Source organism: Scyliorhinus canicula, chromosome 4 (assembly GCF_902713615.1).
Source record: "Scyliorhinus canicula chromosome 4, sScyCan1.1, whole genome shotgun sequence".
In the NCBI taxonomy this organism is placed as follows: Eukaryota; Metazoa; Chordata; class Chondrichthyes; order Carcharhiniformes; family Scyliorhinidae; genus Scyliorhinus; species Scyliorhinus canicula.
Window position 1 is genome coordinate 21,483,822 of NC_052149.1, and position 18,834 is coordinate 21,502,655.

The following is an 18,834-nucleotide window of genomic DNA, read 5'->3' on the forward strand; positions in this document are numbered from 1 at the left end:
TGTAGTTGGACATTTCATTGATAATACCTTCGTTATTGGACATCGGTTACAAGGCTCTCTCATTGATAAACAAGGCCTATGTGCGCTATGGAATGTTTATGTGAATGAAATATAAACTCAGAACTGAAACCTTATAAAACATAGCATTGAGATTCATCAGTGATAACCCTGGGAACAACATTCGCAAGACATTTGACCTGAGTTTAAAGGCTCACCAGCACATGCCCTTCAGAGTTAACCTGGCCACGTTCTCTCTAATTAGGTAGTTTATCTTTGATTCAAGTCATGAGTTTTGAAACTTATGTAAATGTTTAAATGGACACCGCTATAATAAACTTGTATTAATTCAACTGGCACTGAGTATTCAATTTTGTCTTCATTTATCAGTTGAGGCCAGCAGAGGCACCAACAAGATCATTTAAAGTTCGGAGAAGAATAATCGTTTCTTTAGTGCTTCACAGCTCCAGGGTTCCACGTTAGATTCCTGGCTTGGGTCACTGTCTGCCGAGTCTTCACGTTCTCCCCGTGTTTGCGTGGATTTCCTCAGAGTGCTCCGTTTCTTCCCACAGTCCAAGGATGTGGTTAGGTGGATTGACTATGCTAAATTGCCCTTAGTGTCCAAAAAAGGTTAGCTGGGGTTATGGGGATAGGGTGGAAGTATGGGCTTAGGTAGGGTGCTCTTTCTAGGGGCCGGTGCAGACTCAATGGGCCAAATGGCCTCCTTCTGCACTGTAAATTCTATGATTTATCAGATCCTATTTAATCGAATGTAGGTTTTCAGCATTTTCTATTTTTTGATTTCTCTTTTACAGCATTGACTGCATTTTTTCCAATCTCTACTGTGCTGGGAGATCACTACTTCCAGGTCACAAAATTCTGAATTCCAATCCAGAGGAAAGAGTTCACATCTCTCGCCTCCTCATGACCAATCAAACTGGCAGTTCAAGAATGTAGTTACTGCTATACAAACTACATAAGAGGGAGGAAGAGAACAGTGCAGCGCAGCAATTTTCCCCTTGGGTAAATTTTTAGTTGAGATGTTAGTTGAGGAGTAACTTTCCAGGCAGAAAATAATAAACTCTGTGAGGCACTCGCACATCTCATTGTTAGATCAAAGACATTTTACCAGCCCTCTGCAGAGGCAGGCTGGGAGCCAGGAGGCCTAGCAAAATGCCAAGGGACTGTGTTGGGAGTTTAACATCTTCCCACCACCATGGAATGTTATCAGTGGCCATTAATATCAGTGGTCCATCCATTGAACTGGATCATGGGAGTCTACTGCCACATGGGAAGATGTTCAGAGGACCTCCTTTATGGCTATCCCTATGGTTATAGTGCCACCATTGAATGCTGCACCCTCCCCGCCGCAGAAAAAAACCCTGATTTCCAGGTCCTGCCAGTAAAATACCACCAGGATCCCAGTGCCCACCTGTGCAGGATGAGATCCCACTTTCAGTCCCAATGGTGGGAGGGACTATTTTCAAAAAAATTCAGGCCACTATTATATGACTGATCACTAACAATCTGCAATGTGGGCCATAGATAAAGATAGAAGTTAAAGGGTTTTTTTTTGAATGAAGACAGTAGATCTTTTTTTAAAAAATGTTTTCCCTTATTACTAATTGGGCTTTTATGTAAGATTAAAATGGCAAGTGGGGTGATTGAATTAGCTCCCTAATCTTTGCTCAATGTTGCTTTGGAAGGTGCAAAGTACAATAACACAAAAAAAGAGTAGACCATATGGCCCATTGAGTCTCCTCTGCCATTTAATATGATCATGGCTGGCCTTGAGCTTCAAATCAATTTTCTCACCGCTCCCCATATCCCTTAATTCCCTGAAATACCACAAATATATCTATCCCAGCCTTAAATCCATTCAACGGTGGAGCATTCATAACTCTGGGACAGAGAATTCCAAAGATTCACAATCCATTGAAATCATTTCTCCGCATTTCAATCAGAAATGGGCTCCTTATCCTAAGATTGTGCCACCGTGCTTTAGACTCTCCAACCAGTGGAACAAATCTCTTGGTGTTTACCCTTCAAGCCCCTTTAGAATTTGGCAGTTTCAATGAGCTTCTCATTTTCCTAAACTCCAGAGAAAATAAGCCCAATTTACTTAGCCTCTCATCTTGAAAACCCCCTCATCCCAAAAACAATTTCTCCCCCTCCCAATTCAAATTGTTTGGCTTCCACTCAGAACTTCACCACAGGAATATGATCAGGAATTCCGCATTATAGAATTTTAATGCCACAAATTTGTGGTTCACTACAGCTGGCAAACTACAGAACTATTAACTTATCTGATATATGATAATCAACACAGCAGTATGGTGCTTATGAATTATAGACCTGATATTACTCACTGTACTCTATGTGATATGTATTCCCCAAAATGTTATGTATTGGGTCGACAACCTATTGGTCCTTATTAATTGACCAATTAAAATGCAATGCAGTGACTGAGTGATATTCTCAGAGAATAGTCGTTACCTGAATAATTTAGTTTTATTCTAATTAAAGGACATACAACGGCCTGGAGTTTGCAGTAGTAATGGAAGGGAAACTGCCAGTGTTTGCCATCGTTATTCCTTTGCAACTGAAAGCAAACTCCAGACTCCACACAAATGCAGTTAAACATGGAAACAAACTTGTCGCTACCATTTTGCTAGGGTAGCACTGCACATGAAACAGGATTTTTAAAGAAGTTTGGTGTGACTTTTCTTTACAATTATCATGTTGCTATTGATTCTTAAGTACTTGCAGGGTATACATCATTATTATTAAAAACTTAAGTAGCAACACAGTGGAGCTGTAATTATGTTTAAACTTTTAAGTAAATCTATACAATATCTCCCCTTCTGGGTAATCTCATTATAGAATTTCAGTAAAATAGTTGCTTGATGAAAATATTTGAAATTATCCTGTACAAAGATTTACTTGAACAATAGGATACACAGTGAATCTTTCTAATAAATACAGTACTGTGGACTACAAGGTAAGAAATTATTTTACAGAATTTTCACACTGTTCCCTAAAGTAAAACTATGATGCTTCATTGGCCACATTTTTATCCTCCGCTCTGGATTTAATCTTGGGTTCAATCAGCTCCTCTATTCGTGCCTGTATACTTTCCATTACGTCAAACGTGTAGATAGCTGACTGCAGAACCTGAAACAATGGCAGTTAACAGGGATGAAGAGAAAGAGCATAAATGGGAATATAAAATGCCTACTTCAAAACAGTGATGAATGTAAAATTATTCAACCCAGCAAAGATGCTTACCTCCAACTCCATAGCAGTAGTCATTTTTGGGAGCTTTTTACCACCAACTGTCAAGGAACACTTTGTTTCACGATTAGGTGCTTCTGTAATCATTACAGTAAAATGGAATAAGTCTGCCGTTCACATTCCTGCACAGTTGTTTGCTTACACAAAATCCTACTTTTGACAGAAAAGTGAAATGAGCCAATCTCTGCTATAATTTCCATCAAACCCTTCAACCTCGCATGTATCAAAGAGCATGGACTTCCTGTCAATGCCGACACAAGCAAAGTTTTTGTAGAACCAGCATATCTGGCTGATCTTGTCGAGTGCGGTGTCATAACCTGGGGTTAAGCAGGCCATGGGACACGAATTAAACCTTAGCAGGTCATGGGACACTAATGAGACTGGACTATGGGGAAGACACACACTGAGGACCATGAACTGTGAGCTGGCTCCTGTAGTACAGTAACTGCTCTGTACTCTTGTTCTGTTGCATTAAACCTTTTTCCCTTTGATTCAAACTGTTCGGCTCAGTGTGGGCTCCTTTCTGGATCCTGTAATACGGAGAATGTGCTCTTTGCTATCTCATTTCACATTCAGATACCAGAGAGGCATATGATCTCTAATTCAAGCTAATGGAGTGACAGGCATGAGACACATTGGTTATGACAATACAGTTAATGCCAGGACTGCATTTGAAGAACACACCTTTGATTTTCCGGTTTTCTCTTTTGGCTCTCATCTCTGCTTCATAATGAGCCCTAGACATATTCAAACCAGTGCGCAGTGGCTTCAGAAAGCTTTCAATCCAGAAAAGATCAGTCCATAATCCTGTCTATACAAGATGAAGAAATTAATAACTTCTCTGGCAGAAAATAATTTAATCTGTTATAAATTCAATTGTCATAAAATGTCAATTCCTTTCATTTTAAGTTACTAGCATCGAGAAATTCTGCTGCAAGTTCAGTAAAGCAGGACTTAGACCTGTCAATGTGTCCTGGTGAATGAAAATGTCTTCGATCCCAAGATCACCTGCATAAAAAATGCAGGCAAGTGACATTTACGGCCCATCCTAGGTGCTCACCTGGCAAATGCGCAGATTCGTGTACTGTGTTCCGGCTGGCAATTTCCTTTGGGAAATGGCCCCTATGGCACATTTACATCATCCTACAGGCATAAACTATAAAGAACCTTTGCTCACTAAGGGTATGAGGATATGAAGCTGGTTAAATGAAGTTGAGATACATATTAGTTATGCTCCAATTGAATGACGGTGCAGATTCACGAAGGGCTGAATGGCCCACTACTTTTCCTTAGGATGTCTGCTGGGAAAAACTGGAGGGTTTCTGGCAGAGGCTGTCATTTCACCAGCTCTACCACCAACTATAATCCCATAAAGGAGGGAGGCAGGGGCAAATGGGCAAGAATATCTACCTTCCCACTCAGCCCTGCCAAGATTTGGTCTCCTCTGACTGTGCTCACAATAAGCCGGATGATACATAATAATAATAATCTTTATTATTGTCACAAGTAGGCTTACATTAATACTGCAATGAAGTTACTGTGAAAAGCCCCTAGTCACCACATTCCGGTGCCTGTTCGGGTACACAGAGGGAGATTTCAGAATGTCCAAATTACCTAACAGCACGTCTTTTGAGACTTGTGGGAGGAAACCGGAGCACCCGGAGGAAACCCACGCAGACACAAGGAGAACTTGCAGATTCCGCACAGACAGTGACCCAAGCTGGGAATCGAACCTGGGACCCTGGAGCTGTGAAACAACTTTGCTACGGTGCCGCCCACATGGTTTTATGTTCATTATACATTATGTACCTTGATATACACAATTGGAGATATTCAGCACTAAAACTAAGCAAAGTCAAGTCAACAAATATATAAATACACCAAATTTGCTTTATCAGGATACTTACTTGATTCTCCCACTCATTATCTCTGATCACAAGGTACCTTAGAAGATTCAGTGATGCCATGATTCTAATACAAACAGAACAAAAAGAAATAACTGAATCTCCTTGCTCATCAGTACCCAGTTTTTTTCCAATGGCTGAATAAGTTTTCAGTAGGTAACTAAGTCATAAAAATCAAGACAGTCCCTGGTTTGACCCCAAGAAAATGTGACAAGTTAACTAGTTTCAGTCAGAGCTATTACAGGCAGGAAATATCAGCCAGGATCACTGCTCCTGCCCATTCTGTGATTCTTCCTGGAAGTACACAATATGAGGACAGGATTAATCTTTCTGACAGATCCCCCAAGAATAGTCATTGACCCCATCAAACACTCAGTATGGTAGTTTGAATGAGGTGTAGGAGTGAATTCTGGTGCCTTTGGAGCCATACATCAGAAAACAGTTAAAAGATGTGGGTGGGGGGAGATAAAAAATAATAATACAGGATATAGAGAAGCAACATTCCATTAAATGTTTGAGTGCAAGGGCTATTTATTTATTCTTTTGGAAAACATTTTATTGCAGGCATTTTCACTATATACATAACCAAGAAGTACAAAAGCAACAGGAAACAAACCCCACTCTTCCTGCAACTCCCCACCACCCCAGCCCCTTTTCCCAATTTTCACCCACCCCCCCCAGACAAAAAACAAAACAAAACCCCCCTTACCAACAAATCAATACTCCTTAACAAAGTCGACTAACAGCTTCCACCTCGAGATGCACCCCTCTTCCGAACCTCGAATGGCGAAGTTTATCTTTTCCAAATGCAGGAACTCTGCCAAATCGCTCGCCCATACCCCTGCCTTCAGCGGCTCTGAATCCCTAACCCCCGGAGCCTTTCCTGCGCACACAAACCTCAAGATCATCTCATTAACCTTCCTACAAAAGGACTTGGGCACAAAAAAAGAGGTGGTTTTGGCACACAAACAAAAACCCCTGCCTTGTCCCCAGTGCAACCCAAAATAATCCAAACTGACCTTGCTCGTCCGAACACTTGCCTTAGGCGTCTTATTGTACAGCAACCGAACCAAATCCACAAACACCTGCCCAACCCGAACCGCCCCAACACAAATACACCATTCGACCCGGTCGAATGTCTTCTCCGTGTCCATTGCCACAACCACTTCCAGGCTTTCCAAGGGCATCATTATAACATTAAGCAACCTCCGTACTATCGCTGACAACTGCTGCCCATTCACAAACCCCGTTTGGTCCTCACCTATCACCCCTAGCACACAATCCTCTATCCGCGTCGCCAGCACCTTCGCCAACAACTTTGCATCTACATTCAACAAAATCAGGGGGTAGGATCCACACTGTTCCGGATCCTTGTCCTTCTATAGAATGAGCGATATCGAAGCCTGAGACAGCATGGGGGGGGGGGGGGGGGGGGATCTCCCTCTCACCATCGACTCATTATGATCTCCATGAGCAGAGGCCCCAGTTCCAACCCAAACTTCTTCTAGTACTCGACTGGGAACCATCCGGACCAGGGGCATTCCCTGCCTGCATCAACTCCACACATTCCATTACCCCCCTCAGCTCAAATCAGGGCCACCAGTCCATGCAGCTTCGCCTCCTCAACCCTTGGAAACTCCAACCCGTTCAAAATCCGTCTCATCCCTACAACCCCCAATGGAGGCTCCGAGTTATACAATCTCCAGTAAAAAGCCTCAAAAGCCCCATTCACCCCCTCTAGCCCTGATACCACCGTGCCCCTACCGTGTCTCACCCCCCCCAATTTCCCTCGCCGCCGCCGCCTGCTTCCTCAACTGGTGCACAAGCATCCTACTGGCTTTCTCCCTGTACTCATATACCACCCCTCTGGCTCTTCGCAATTGCCCCACTGCCTTTCCAGTGGACACCAGCCCAAACTCCACCTGGAGCCTCTGCCTTTCTTTCAGCAATGCCTCCTCAGGCGCCACCCAATATCTCCGATCCACCTTCAGAATGTCCTTCACCAACCTCAACCTCTCAACCCCTGTGCGCCCGAATCCACCAGAGGTGGAAACCTCGCCCGTCTTATTCTGCTCCACATAATTCCGGACTGCCACCTTCACTCTTTTGCAAACTCCCTTATCCCCCAACAATCCCACATCCAACCTCCACTGCGGCCGCTGAGCCTCACCCTTCACCACCCACAAGTCTACACAATGTAGCATGTGGTCAGAGACCACAATCGCCGAATACTCCGTCCAACCACTCCCGCCAACAAAGTCTTATCTACGACAAAGATATAAATCCGGGAATACACCCGGTGCACATGCGAGAAATACGAAAACTCCTTCGCCTGCGGCCTCTCAAACCGCCGCGGGTCCGCCCCCCCCATGCATTCCATAAACCTCAGCAGCCAAAACCCTTATTAAATTCCCCCCTCTCCCCACCTCACCGATTAGCCATAGTCCCTCTTTAACCATCTCCCCTAGGTTCACGCCTCGCTCACCTTGGACCCTCTTCAAGATGTCCTCCGCCATCTCTCCTTAACCAACAGCGCCACACCAACTCCACCCACGTCAACATCCCCCCCCTCCGCCCCCATGAACATAGAAAAATAAATCCAACCATCCCCCACTTCACTCCTATTAACTACCCAACCAGCTAGCATGGTGGCCCCCATCCCCTACCCCCCAGCTGCCATTCACCCGCAATTCCCCCAAAACAGTAAAACACTTACCCACTCCGCACCCAGACATTAAATTAAATACGTCAAGCCGCCCGCTATGCAGGTCCAAATTCCCCACATTATCATCGCCAAAGTTCAATAACCTCACACATCTCCCAGTCCATGGTCTCTCATAAACTGACTCGCCTCCTCCGGCTTTTTAAAATAAAACTCTTGATTCTGGTGCATGACCCACAGACGAGCAGTGTACAACACCCCAAACTTCATTCCTTAGGTAGCCTTGATCCAATTGAAGCCTGCTGACCGCTTGGCCAACTCCGCACCAAAGTTCGGGTAGATCCTCAGCCCATTCCATTCCCAGGTGCACTTTCTCTTTTCCTTCGCCCACCTCAGTATCTTTTCCTTGTCGAGAAAATGATGCAGCCGCAGCACCATTCCCCTCGGCAGATCCCCCACCTTCGACCTCCTCCTTAATGCCCTGTGCACTCAATCCACTTCAGGGGGACGGTCAAAGACCCCCATCAACGTCTCGAACATATTTGCCACACACTCTGTGGCCTCAATCCCTTCAGACAGCCCCATGATCCGGTGATTCTGCCTCCTGGAAGGTCTTCCATCTTCTCCCGCCACCTCCACCATGAACACCATCTCTGCCTCCAACAAGGCCAGCCGGTCCTCATGCTCACCCACCGCCTCCTCCACTTCTGGAGTGCCAGACCCTGCGCCTCCAGCCTCTGCTCCACTCTCTTGATAACCACCATAAGTGGCTCCACCACCGTCGCCAGGTCCTCTGAGGCCTCCTGCCTCTGTTGCTGGAACTTAGCATTCAAAAAGTCCATCAGTTGCTCAGTAGACCATTGGGCAGGCAACACCACCGCTGAACTCTTCGCCATCTTTTCCTCTGTCGCATCTCGAATAACCTCACGGCAAGGCTGCTGCCTCTTACACTTCTCGTCTGGTAAGCCATAAACCAGCTCCACCGATGGAACACGACTATTTCTCAGTGCTCATGCACCTCACACCAGCAAAGACCCCTTAAAACAGGTAAACAAAAATACCAAGCAATTGCAGCTCGAGCGGGAGCCACCAAATGTGCGATCACTCACTCCATGGCCACCACCGGATGTCCCCATGCACGGGCTATTTACGTAAGTACGTGGTCATTTTAAATGTTTCTGTGAAGCTGGGCACGCAGTAATTTAAAGGGGCCAGTTTGCGTGCAGTCTTGCAAGAACTTTTGGGATGCTTCACAGCTTAAAGGCTGAGAAGTGAATGCGGAAATTTCTTACTTGCTTAGCAGCACACATTGCATCTTACTTGCCCTTTGTGGTGATGCTGCATCATTGACAAGGAGGGTGACCAAGTTGCTTCCAAGTCTTGCGGAACACAGCTGTCAACCAGATGTTGTACCAGCAGTTCTGTGAACTATCCAGCTTGGAATCTGTACATTCTAAACCCATTACTGTGATGAAACCCAGAATGAGGATTCAGCATTGGAAATCATAGACCGCCCTTCAGTTTTGGTGCAGTACATTGGTGCTACAGCCAACTACTCTCTCTTTATCTTCCTACATCAAATGCATTGAAACTTACCTATCTGAGTTTTGAAGCAAGTCTGTCTCTGCTCCTTCAGGAAGTGAAAGGACTGCATGAAGAAGAGGCATCAATTGTGGGCCTGAGAACCATATATTTTTATTGTCAGGCTGAAAGCAAAAGGAAGTTTAAGTGTAAAAAGAAGCAGACGTTTAAAAAAGGAGTACCTGGAGGGAGAAAAGAGGCAAATATTTATAAATCTACAGTAAGCACTGGGTTACGCTTTAGCATGGCTGCTACTAAGGGCTTTTCACAGTAACTTCATTGAAGCCTACTTGTGACAATAAGCGATAATTATTATTAATTGGTTAGAAAAATTGGCATCCCATCTGGAGCATTTAACCATCAACTTAAAAAGGTTAAGTGATTGGTTACACAGAGGGTTGACGTTATGTCAAAGCGATGCAAGACTGGCTTCTTCAGGTGGCCTTGCAATAAACAGCATATCCCAGAAGTGACTGATTTAATTACAATTACACTGTTATTATGTTGCTGTGAAACAAAGAAACTGCTTTACAACATTACAATATGAAGGCTCAATGTAAATGCATCCACCATAAAGACAGAGGACACATTTGCATTGACATGGACTGCTAATCTTGTCAGTATTACAACTGTGAAACTGACAGCAATTTTTGGCATATACTTGTTTAAAACCACAAGTTGCTGCCAGTGTTTCCCAGCTCCGTCACAGGGTACGCTGTTAAGTCCTGGCACAAGTGTAAATCTTTAGAAATCGCTTGAACTGATGTGAACTTTTCATGTTTTCAGTGCAAATCTCACTGTAAAAACTCCCAAAACTTTATACCTGAGATGTAACCAGTTTTTTTTTTTGGATGGTGTACCAAGTCATAATACAACCTTGCTGACCCTGAAAAACTAATCTTATATTTGTGGAATGTGGAATTTTTCCATCATGATAAAAAAATTTCCACAACATTTTAATATAATCAGAAAGATTTTAGCTTCAACCTCAGTCTGATTTGTATGCCCCAATCTTTATTGTACCCTCTAGAACGTGATTAAAAATGATTTTTTGTTCCAATTAAGGGGGCAATTTAGCGTGGCGAATCCGCCTACCCTACACATCTTCGGTCGTAGGGGTGAGACCCACTAGGCACTGGGAGAATGTGTAAACTCCAGGCAGCAGTGCTAACCACTGCGCCACCATGCCACCCCGAACATGATTAAAAAGTGAGCGATTATCAATGCTGTTTACTTCCTGGTTTGCAGGCTATTAGAATACTTGGCTGTGATTGGCTGCTTAGCCCACTGGATGACATAATTGTTGCTGAATGCCTGGGAATCCCTTAGCTTGGCACAAGAATCAAATTACTGGGAATGGAGTAAATCCAAACCATAGAAATGCCAGATCTCTGATGGTACTTCTCTTTGAGGTCAGCGGCAAGTTCTGTCACATCACTGGCAGCAGAATGCTGACAACTGTCTTCATAGACTCAGAGTAAAGGTAAAAACTGGAACATAGAGCATAGAAAAATACAGCACAGAACAGGCCCTTTGGCCCACGATGTTGTGCCAAACTTTTGTCCTAGATTAAGAACAAATTAATCTACACCCCATCATTCTACCGTAATCCATGTACCTATCCAATAGCCGCTTGAAGTTCCCTAATGTTTCCGACTCAACTACTTCCACAGGCAGTGCATTTCATGCCCCCACTACTGTCTGGGTAAAGAACCTACCTCTGACATCCCCCCTATATCTTCCACCATTCACCTTAAGTTTATGTACCCTTGTAATGTTTTTTTCCACCCGGGGAAAACGTCTCTGTCTACTCTATCTATTCCCCTGATCATCTTATAAACCTCTATCAAGTCGCCCCTCATCCTTCTCCGTTCTAATGAGAAAAGGCCTAGCACCCTCAACTTTTCCTCGTAAGACCTACTCTCCATTCCAGGCAACATCCTGGTAAATCTCCTTTGCACCTTTTCCAAAGCTTCCACATCCTTCCTAAAATGACCAGAACTGCACACAGTACTCCAAATGTGGCCGTACCAAGGTTTTGTACAGCTGCATCATCACCTCACGGCTCTTAAATTCAATCCCTCTGCTAATGAACTCTAGCACACCATAGGCCTTCTTCACAGCTCTATCCACGAGTGGCAACTTTCACAGATCTATGAACATAGACCCCAAGATCTCTCTGCTCCTCCACATTGCTAAGAACCCTACCGTTAACTCTGTATTCCGCATTCATATTTGTCCTTCCAAAATGGACAACCTCACACTTTTCAGGGTTAAACTCCATCTGCCACTTCTCAGCCCAGCTCTGCATCCTACCTATGTTTCTTTGCACCGACAACAGCCCTCCTCACTATCCACAACTCTACCAATCTTCGTATTGTCTGCAAATTTACTGACCCACCCTTCAACTCCCTCATCCAAGTCATTAATGAAAATCACAAACAGCAGAGGACCCAGAACTGATCCCTGCGGTACACCACTGGTAACTGAAAAAATGAAAACTGAAATGAAAAATGAAACTGAGCTCCAGGCTGAATATTTGCCATCCACCACCACTCTCTGACTTCTATCGGTTAGCCAGTTTGCTATCCAACTGGCCAAATTGCCCACTATCCCATGCCTCCTGACTTTCTGTATAAGCCTACCATGGGGAACCTTATCAAATGCCTTACTGAAATCCATGTACACTACATCCACTGCTTTACCTTCATCCACGTGCTTGGTCATCTCCTCAAAGAATTCAATAAGACTTGTGAGGCAAGACCTACCCCTCACAAATCCGTGCTGACTATCCCTAATCAAGCAGTGTCTTTCCAGATGCTCAGAAATCCTATCACTCAGTACCCTTTCCATTACTTTGCCTGCCACCGAAGTAAGACTAACTGGCCTGTAATTCACAGGGTTATCCCTATTCCCTTTTTTGAACAGGAGCTCGACATTTGCCACTCTCCAATCCCCTGGTACCACCCCTGTTGATAGCGAGGACGAAAAGATCATTGGCAACGGCTCTGCAGTTTCATCTTTGCTTCCCATAGAATCCTTGGATATATCCTGTCAGGCCTGGGGGACTTGTCTATCCTCAAGTTTTTCAAAATGCCCAACACATCTTCCTTCCTAACAAGTATCTCTTTGAGCTTACCAGTCTGATTCACACTGTCCTCTCCAACAATATGGTCCCTGTCATTCGTAAATACTGAAGAAAAGTACTCGTTCAAGATCTCTTCTATCTCTTCAGACTCAATACACAATCTCCTGCTACTGTCCTTGATCGGACCTACCCTCGCTCTACTCATTCTCATATTTCTCTCATATATGTGTAAAAGGCCCTGGGGTTTTCCTTGATCCTACCCGCCAAAGATTTTTCATGCCCTCTTTTAGCTCTCCTAATCCCTTTCTTCAGTTCCCTCCTGGCTATCTTGTATCCCTCAAGCGCCCTGTCTGAACCTTGTTGCCTCAGCCTTACATAAGTATCCTTCTTCCTCTTAACAAGACATTCAATCTCTCTTGCCAACCATGGTTCCCTCACTCGACCATCTCTTCTCTGCCTGACACAATTCGTCCGGACCTGCCAACATCTCCAATACCTTGTCCCTCCCTATGACAACTTGCTCAATAACCTCAGTCTCTCTCTCCGAGTTTCATATCTGCCTCCTCATTCTCTTGGGTGAAGACAGATGTGAAATATTCATTTAACAACCTAACAATGTCATCTGGTTCAACCCACAGATTCCCTCCTTGGTCCCTACATTTCCCCTAGTTATCCTCTTCCCATTGATATACTTACAGAATATCTTGGGATTTTCCCTACTTTTATCAGCTAAAGATTTCTCATATCCCCTTTGCTCCCCTAATTGATTTCTTAAGCTCCATCCTTACCAGTAACTTGTTCCAATCTACCTTGACCAGATCCTGCCTTATTTTACTAAAGTATGCTCTCCCCTAATCCAAGACCTTTTTCTGCAATTTGTCATATTTCTTTGTCCATAACAAACTTAAATTGCACGATTTTGTGGTCGCGATCACTAAAATGCTCCCCCACCATCACATCAACCACCTGTCCCGCTTCATTCCCCAGAATTAGGTCCAGCACTGCATCGTCCCTTGTTGGACCCTCCACATGTTGAGCTAAAATGTTCTCTTGTATACATTTTACAAACTCTGTTCCATCTAAGCCCTTAACACAATGACTAGCCCCGTTAATGTTGGGAAAGTTGAAATCACACACTATAATTCCCTTATTATTTTTACACACTTCTGCAAATTGCGCACATATTTGCTCCTCAATTTCCCACTGACTATCTGGGGATCTATACATAAACACCTAGCAATGTGGCTGTCGCTTATTTACTTCTAAACTCTACCCACAAAGCTTCATTTAACGCCACCAAGATATCATCTCTCCTTACTGCAGTAATTGACTCCTTAACTAAAAGTGCAAAAACTTAAGATTTATTTCCAATTTGACTGAATGTGAGAATTTTTGAAATTACTAATTTAATAGATGTGTTTGAGACAAATCACATTTAAGTTCACTCTTTTATTGTGCTGTTTTATGTGTATTACAGTATGCACCTTCTGTTGCACACTGTATCTCACATCTCTGAAGAATAATTAATTTACTTGTACTTCACACGTTAGGGGCAAATGATTCAGAAAACTCACCAAAAAGAGACATAGCTATTGCTAGTGATATCTAAAAAAGCATTACAACACTTTCTAAACATTTCCACAGGTACATACCTAAACATACAGAGGAAAACCTAATAATTCTATGCTTAATAACATGCTTACCTTCAATGCTAGATCAATCTGATTTTTAAGATTTTGTATGATGTAACCTTGTACCCCAGCATGTTGAGTAGTTTTTAACATGCACCTAAACAAAAGCAATGTGAAGTATAAAAACTGAGTCGTAGTCACAGTCACATTAAGCTAACTTCCCTCATTTATTTCTTGCACTACTTAGCATACACTGTAGTGTAGCTTTAAAAATGACTCATCATTTGTGGCACTGATAAAATACCATGGCTACAGCAAAGTTAACAAAGCTACCATAAATATAGGCAACATGTTAGAATAATCTCTAAAATGAACCTTGCCATAACAATGAGCCCTTAAAAAGTATTGTTGTATACAATGCCAAAATAACAGATCTGTGGTTTATTGTAGAACAGAACATAATTTCATGGTCTAAATTACTTCATCGTTTGACTCAATAACGGAACAACGTGATTGTGACTTAAGTCATTTTGCTAAAGGATGCTATATAAATTCAAGTTTGCAATTTATTGTATCACAATGGCACTTTATCATTTAAAAATGTGCTGCAAAACACAGTAAAGGAGTATACAGTGTCGCACGTGAAACTGGACCCAGGCCCTCAGGAGGGAATATTCGGAGTGTCGGATCAGCCGAGGTTGGAAACGGGCGCGGAGGCAGATGTTGTAGCCTTCGCCTCGTTGATCGCCCAAAGGCAGATCCTGTTAGGGTGGAGATCAACCTCTCCATCCTGTGCCCTGGCATGGCGGGGGGACCTGTTGGAATACTTGACCCTTGAAAAGGTCAAATTTGAACTGAGGGGAAGGATGGAGGGGTTCTACAATTCATGGGCGTTATTCATTGTGCACTTTCGAGAATTAGATCACATCGAACATTTGGTGGTGGGGGGGGGGGGGGGGGGGGTGACTGGCAGGGATGGGGGGGGGGGGGTGGGGGGACTGTATGTGTTAATGGTAACTATGGATGATTCCACATTCTTTTTTGTCATTTATTTATGACAACATGTTAACATGCGGGCTAATGTCTGGGATTTGGTGAGAGGATGGGATCGTTGTTATTGATATGGGGATTGACATTACATCTGTTACTGATTACTGTTTATTTTTGGATGTAAATTTGGGAGAAAATGTGAAAAAGGAGAATAAAAAATATTTTTTTTAAAAAAGGATTATACAGTGTTATTTATTTGACGAAGTTTAAAATGGAAGAGATAGTGATAATATGTTGAATATTTTTACATTTAATGAATTTGTTAAAAGGTATTCTTGAGTCGAATTTACTGTTGTTTTTATTCCATTAGTATGTCTGCCTGACTTATAAACAGTTTTCCATATGTCCTAACCTATCGTACATCAAATGTGTTCCATTATTTTAATACCTATTCAGAAAAACTACAAAATGCCACAATCTTTAAAACAAAAATAAATATCTTCTAAACTGTACTCACCTAAATAATTTGTATTTTCCTTCTGGATCAAACTTGTCTATGTACTGCTGAAATAACTTTAGGCTTGATTTCCGCTAGAACATTGATAGGATAGTAAGAAACACAGAATGCTACAGCACAGAACATTCACCTCATCTTCCCAGCACAGGCTCTTTGAAACCGCTAGTCCCACTCCCTTGCTGCAGCGCCGAGAATTAGCCCCAGAGAATTTCTCTCTGCCGAGGCCGTACTTTGCAGTTATTTCCTGCTGGTGAACCAAGGTTCCCTGTCCCCCACCACCCAGGGGTCTCCAATGGCCTGAGATGCTCCCCCAGGTGCCGTTACGACTGGTCCACATTTGTGTGAACCTGTACTAAACGGAGCCCTGGCGAGGTCTCGAGTACCAGGCGCCAGGTGAATCCAGCGTCTGAGTATTTAAATGGGCCATTAGATTCATTTGAATATTCAGATCCTGCTTGTGCTTGTACTGATCCCACATTCCCCAGAACTGCTACCAATGTCCCAGGAATCTGAATCCCTCCCTCCTACACCATTTCTCCAGCCACATGTTCATCTGGCATATCCTGTTATTTTTATTCTTGCTAGCACATGACACTGGTAGTAATCCTGAGATTACTACTTCCAGGTTCTACTTTTTAATTTACCTTTAAGCTCCCTTTATTCTGCTTGTAGGAGCTCATCCCTTTTTTTAACCTATGTCGTTGGTACCGATATGTACCACAACCACTGGCTGTTCACCCTCCCCCTTCAGAATGCCCTCAAGATGCTTCAAAACATCCTTCTCAGTCTCTCCACAAAACTGTTTCCCTCATCCCCAGTACCATTCTAGTAATTGTCTAGGGCAGCACAGTAGCACAATGATTAGCACTGTTGCTTCACAGCGCCAGGAACATAGGCTCGATTCCCGGCTGGGTCTCTGTGCGGAGTCTGCACGTTCTCCCGTGTCTGCATGGGTTTCTTCCGCGTGCTCTGGTTTCCTCCCACAAGTCCCGAAAGACGGGCCGTGAGGCGAATTGGACATTCTAAATTCTCCCTCTGTGTACCCGAACATGCGCCGGAATGTGGCGACCAAGGGCTTTTCACAGTAACTTCATTGCAGTGTTAATGTAAGCCCACTCCTGAAGTGGGTAATCTAAAAAGTTCTCTTATTAAAATAAATGTAAGTCTTACTGTTTATCATTTCTACCGAGCTGATGCTGGACAGTTGGTATTAACATCAGATACTGACATCTCTCTGTCCCTCACATACATCTCTCTCTCACACACACGCCAGATTCTAAACCCCTCCTCCACACACATGCCCGATTCTATCATCCTCCCCTCCCCCACACACAAGCCCAATCCTATCGCCCCTTCCTCACACACAGGCCCGATCCTACCCCCCTCTCCCTCACACATGCTCAAGCCCTCCCTCTCACACATGCCCAATCCTATCGCCCTCCATCTCACATACGCCTGATCCTATCTCCCCACTTTCTGTACTTTCTTTATTCCTCTTGATGTTCTGCTCTATTATGAACTTTACGGGTCTCATAAGGCATCTTTCATGTGTTACATTTTAATCTTTATATCTCTAGTTGTCCAGGGAGCTCTAGCTTTGACTGTCTTGCCATTACTCATGGAAAGATACCTACTCTGTACCTGAACTATCACTTTTTTTTTTAAAAAATGGCTAAATATAAATTGAGAGTACCCAATGATTTTTTTTTCCAATTAAGGGGCAATGTAGCGTGGCCAATCCACCTACCCTGCACATCTTTTGGGTTGTGGGGGCAAAACCCATGCAAACACGGAGAGAATGTGCAAACTCCACACGGACAGTGACCCAGAGCCGGGATCGAACCTGGGACCACGGCCCCATGAGGCAGCAGTGCTAACCACTGCGCCACCAAGCTGCTCCTGAACTATCACTTCTTTGATAGGTTCCCAGTCTTCACTTTTTAAAAAATTCGAACCCACTGTGCCACATCCATTTTTAACGCAAGAAAGTTAGCCCTCTCTCAGTTCAACTATTTTTACGCTTGATTGCTCAGTTTTCTTTTCCACAACTATTCCAGATCTGAGGATATTATGTCCCCCAAATGCTCCCCGATTGAAAAATGTTCCACCTCCCTTACTTCATTCCTCAGAACTAGATCTAGCACTGCTTCCTTCCTTGCTGGGTTGAAAGCACACTGGTAAAGAATGTTCCTTTGTACACGTTTCAGGGATTCATTGCTCTTTATTCCGTATCTAATACTTAAATCTAATAAAAACATTTCATACTCTTTAGATAAAAGTAGTTGCAAATAATTACATTAATACATACCAAGTGTTCAATGGGACAGAGAGTCATCACCTTCACTAAATCCTGCAGGTGGAAATTTGAAATATTAAAATGGTAGCCATGAAGTAAACACGGAAAAAGCTAGGAATTATAACATGGGTTACGATGTTGCTCCAAATTAAAATCTGAACCACAGACACATTTGTTTTATGCTCGAGTTGTGGATTACCTGAGGAACGCTCAGAATATTCTTCATTTCCAAATATTTGTGAGAAAGATTATCATCTTCAATTGTTAACAAACAATGTTCAAACAACTCCTGAAAAAGAAAACAGATCCGAGTAATAGGCAATAAGATTCTAAAGTTCAGAAATAAAAAAATATTTAGAGTGAGGAAAAATAAAAATATATTGGGCTGGATTTTGAAGTCAGTGGTGAAACAATGATATTTTCCCTTAAAGAAAGCCATTCACAAATGTCTAGGAATCTAGCAGGTTTCCTCTTTCCTGATGTCAATATGAACCTAGCGTCAAATCAAGACTATCTCCAGGCAGGGTCATCAAACGGGGTAAGCAGCCAATCACATTGAAGCATTCTCCCAGACATCAAAGCAGATAGTAAAAACCACTGAGTAACTTGACTTTTCATTTTTAAATTTTACAGATAGCGTGAAAATGGCCATACGGGTGGCATTAAGGTGAACTACCTTCATCATCAACGATTTAGCATTTTACAACAATGGAAACATTTGACATTCAATAAACACAAAACAATTATTTCGGGATCAGTGATGCTGCTTAGCATTAATTAGGAACTTAGTACACCATTAAAAATCCAGTTACACCTCCTAAAGTGAAACTTTTCTACGTGTTTCTACAGTGAGGCCAGTGGTTAGATTTTCAGA

General features: G+C 43.2%; 1 protein-coding gene across 1 annotated transcript in view; it reads right to left on the reverse strand.

Moving 5' to 3' along the window:
• Nucleotides 1-2,228: 2,228 nt before the first annotated feature.
• The window catches only part of glmna (glomulin, FKBP associated protein a), a 57,212-nt gene continuing 40,606 nt past the window's right edge, over nt 2,229-18,834 (reverse strand). Inside the window, exons 13-21 of the mRNA XM_038793821.1 lie at nt 18,160-18,249; nt 17,973-18,014; nt 15,665-15,738; nt 14,230-14,314; nt 9,454-9,563; nt 5,199-5,262; nt 3,976-4,102; nt 3,286-3,368; nt 2,229-3,171 (exon numbers count right to left, since the gene is read on the reverse strand). Of these exons, the coding sequence (XP_038649749.1) occupies nt 3,046-3,171; nt 3,286-3,368; nt 3,976-4,102; nt 5,199-5,262; nt 9,454-9,563; nt 14,230-14,314; nt 15,665-15,738; nt 17,973-18,014; nt 18,160-18,249 (801 nt within the window). The 3' untranslated portion in view covers nt 2,229-3,045. The remainder of the gene's footprint in view (nt 3,172-3,285; nt 3,369-3,975; nt 4,103-5,198; nt 5,263-9,453; nt 9,564-14,229; nt 14,315-15,664; nt 15,739-17,972; nt 18,015-18,159; nt 18,250-18,834) is intronic.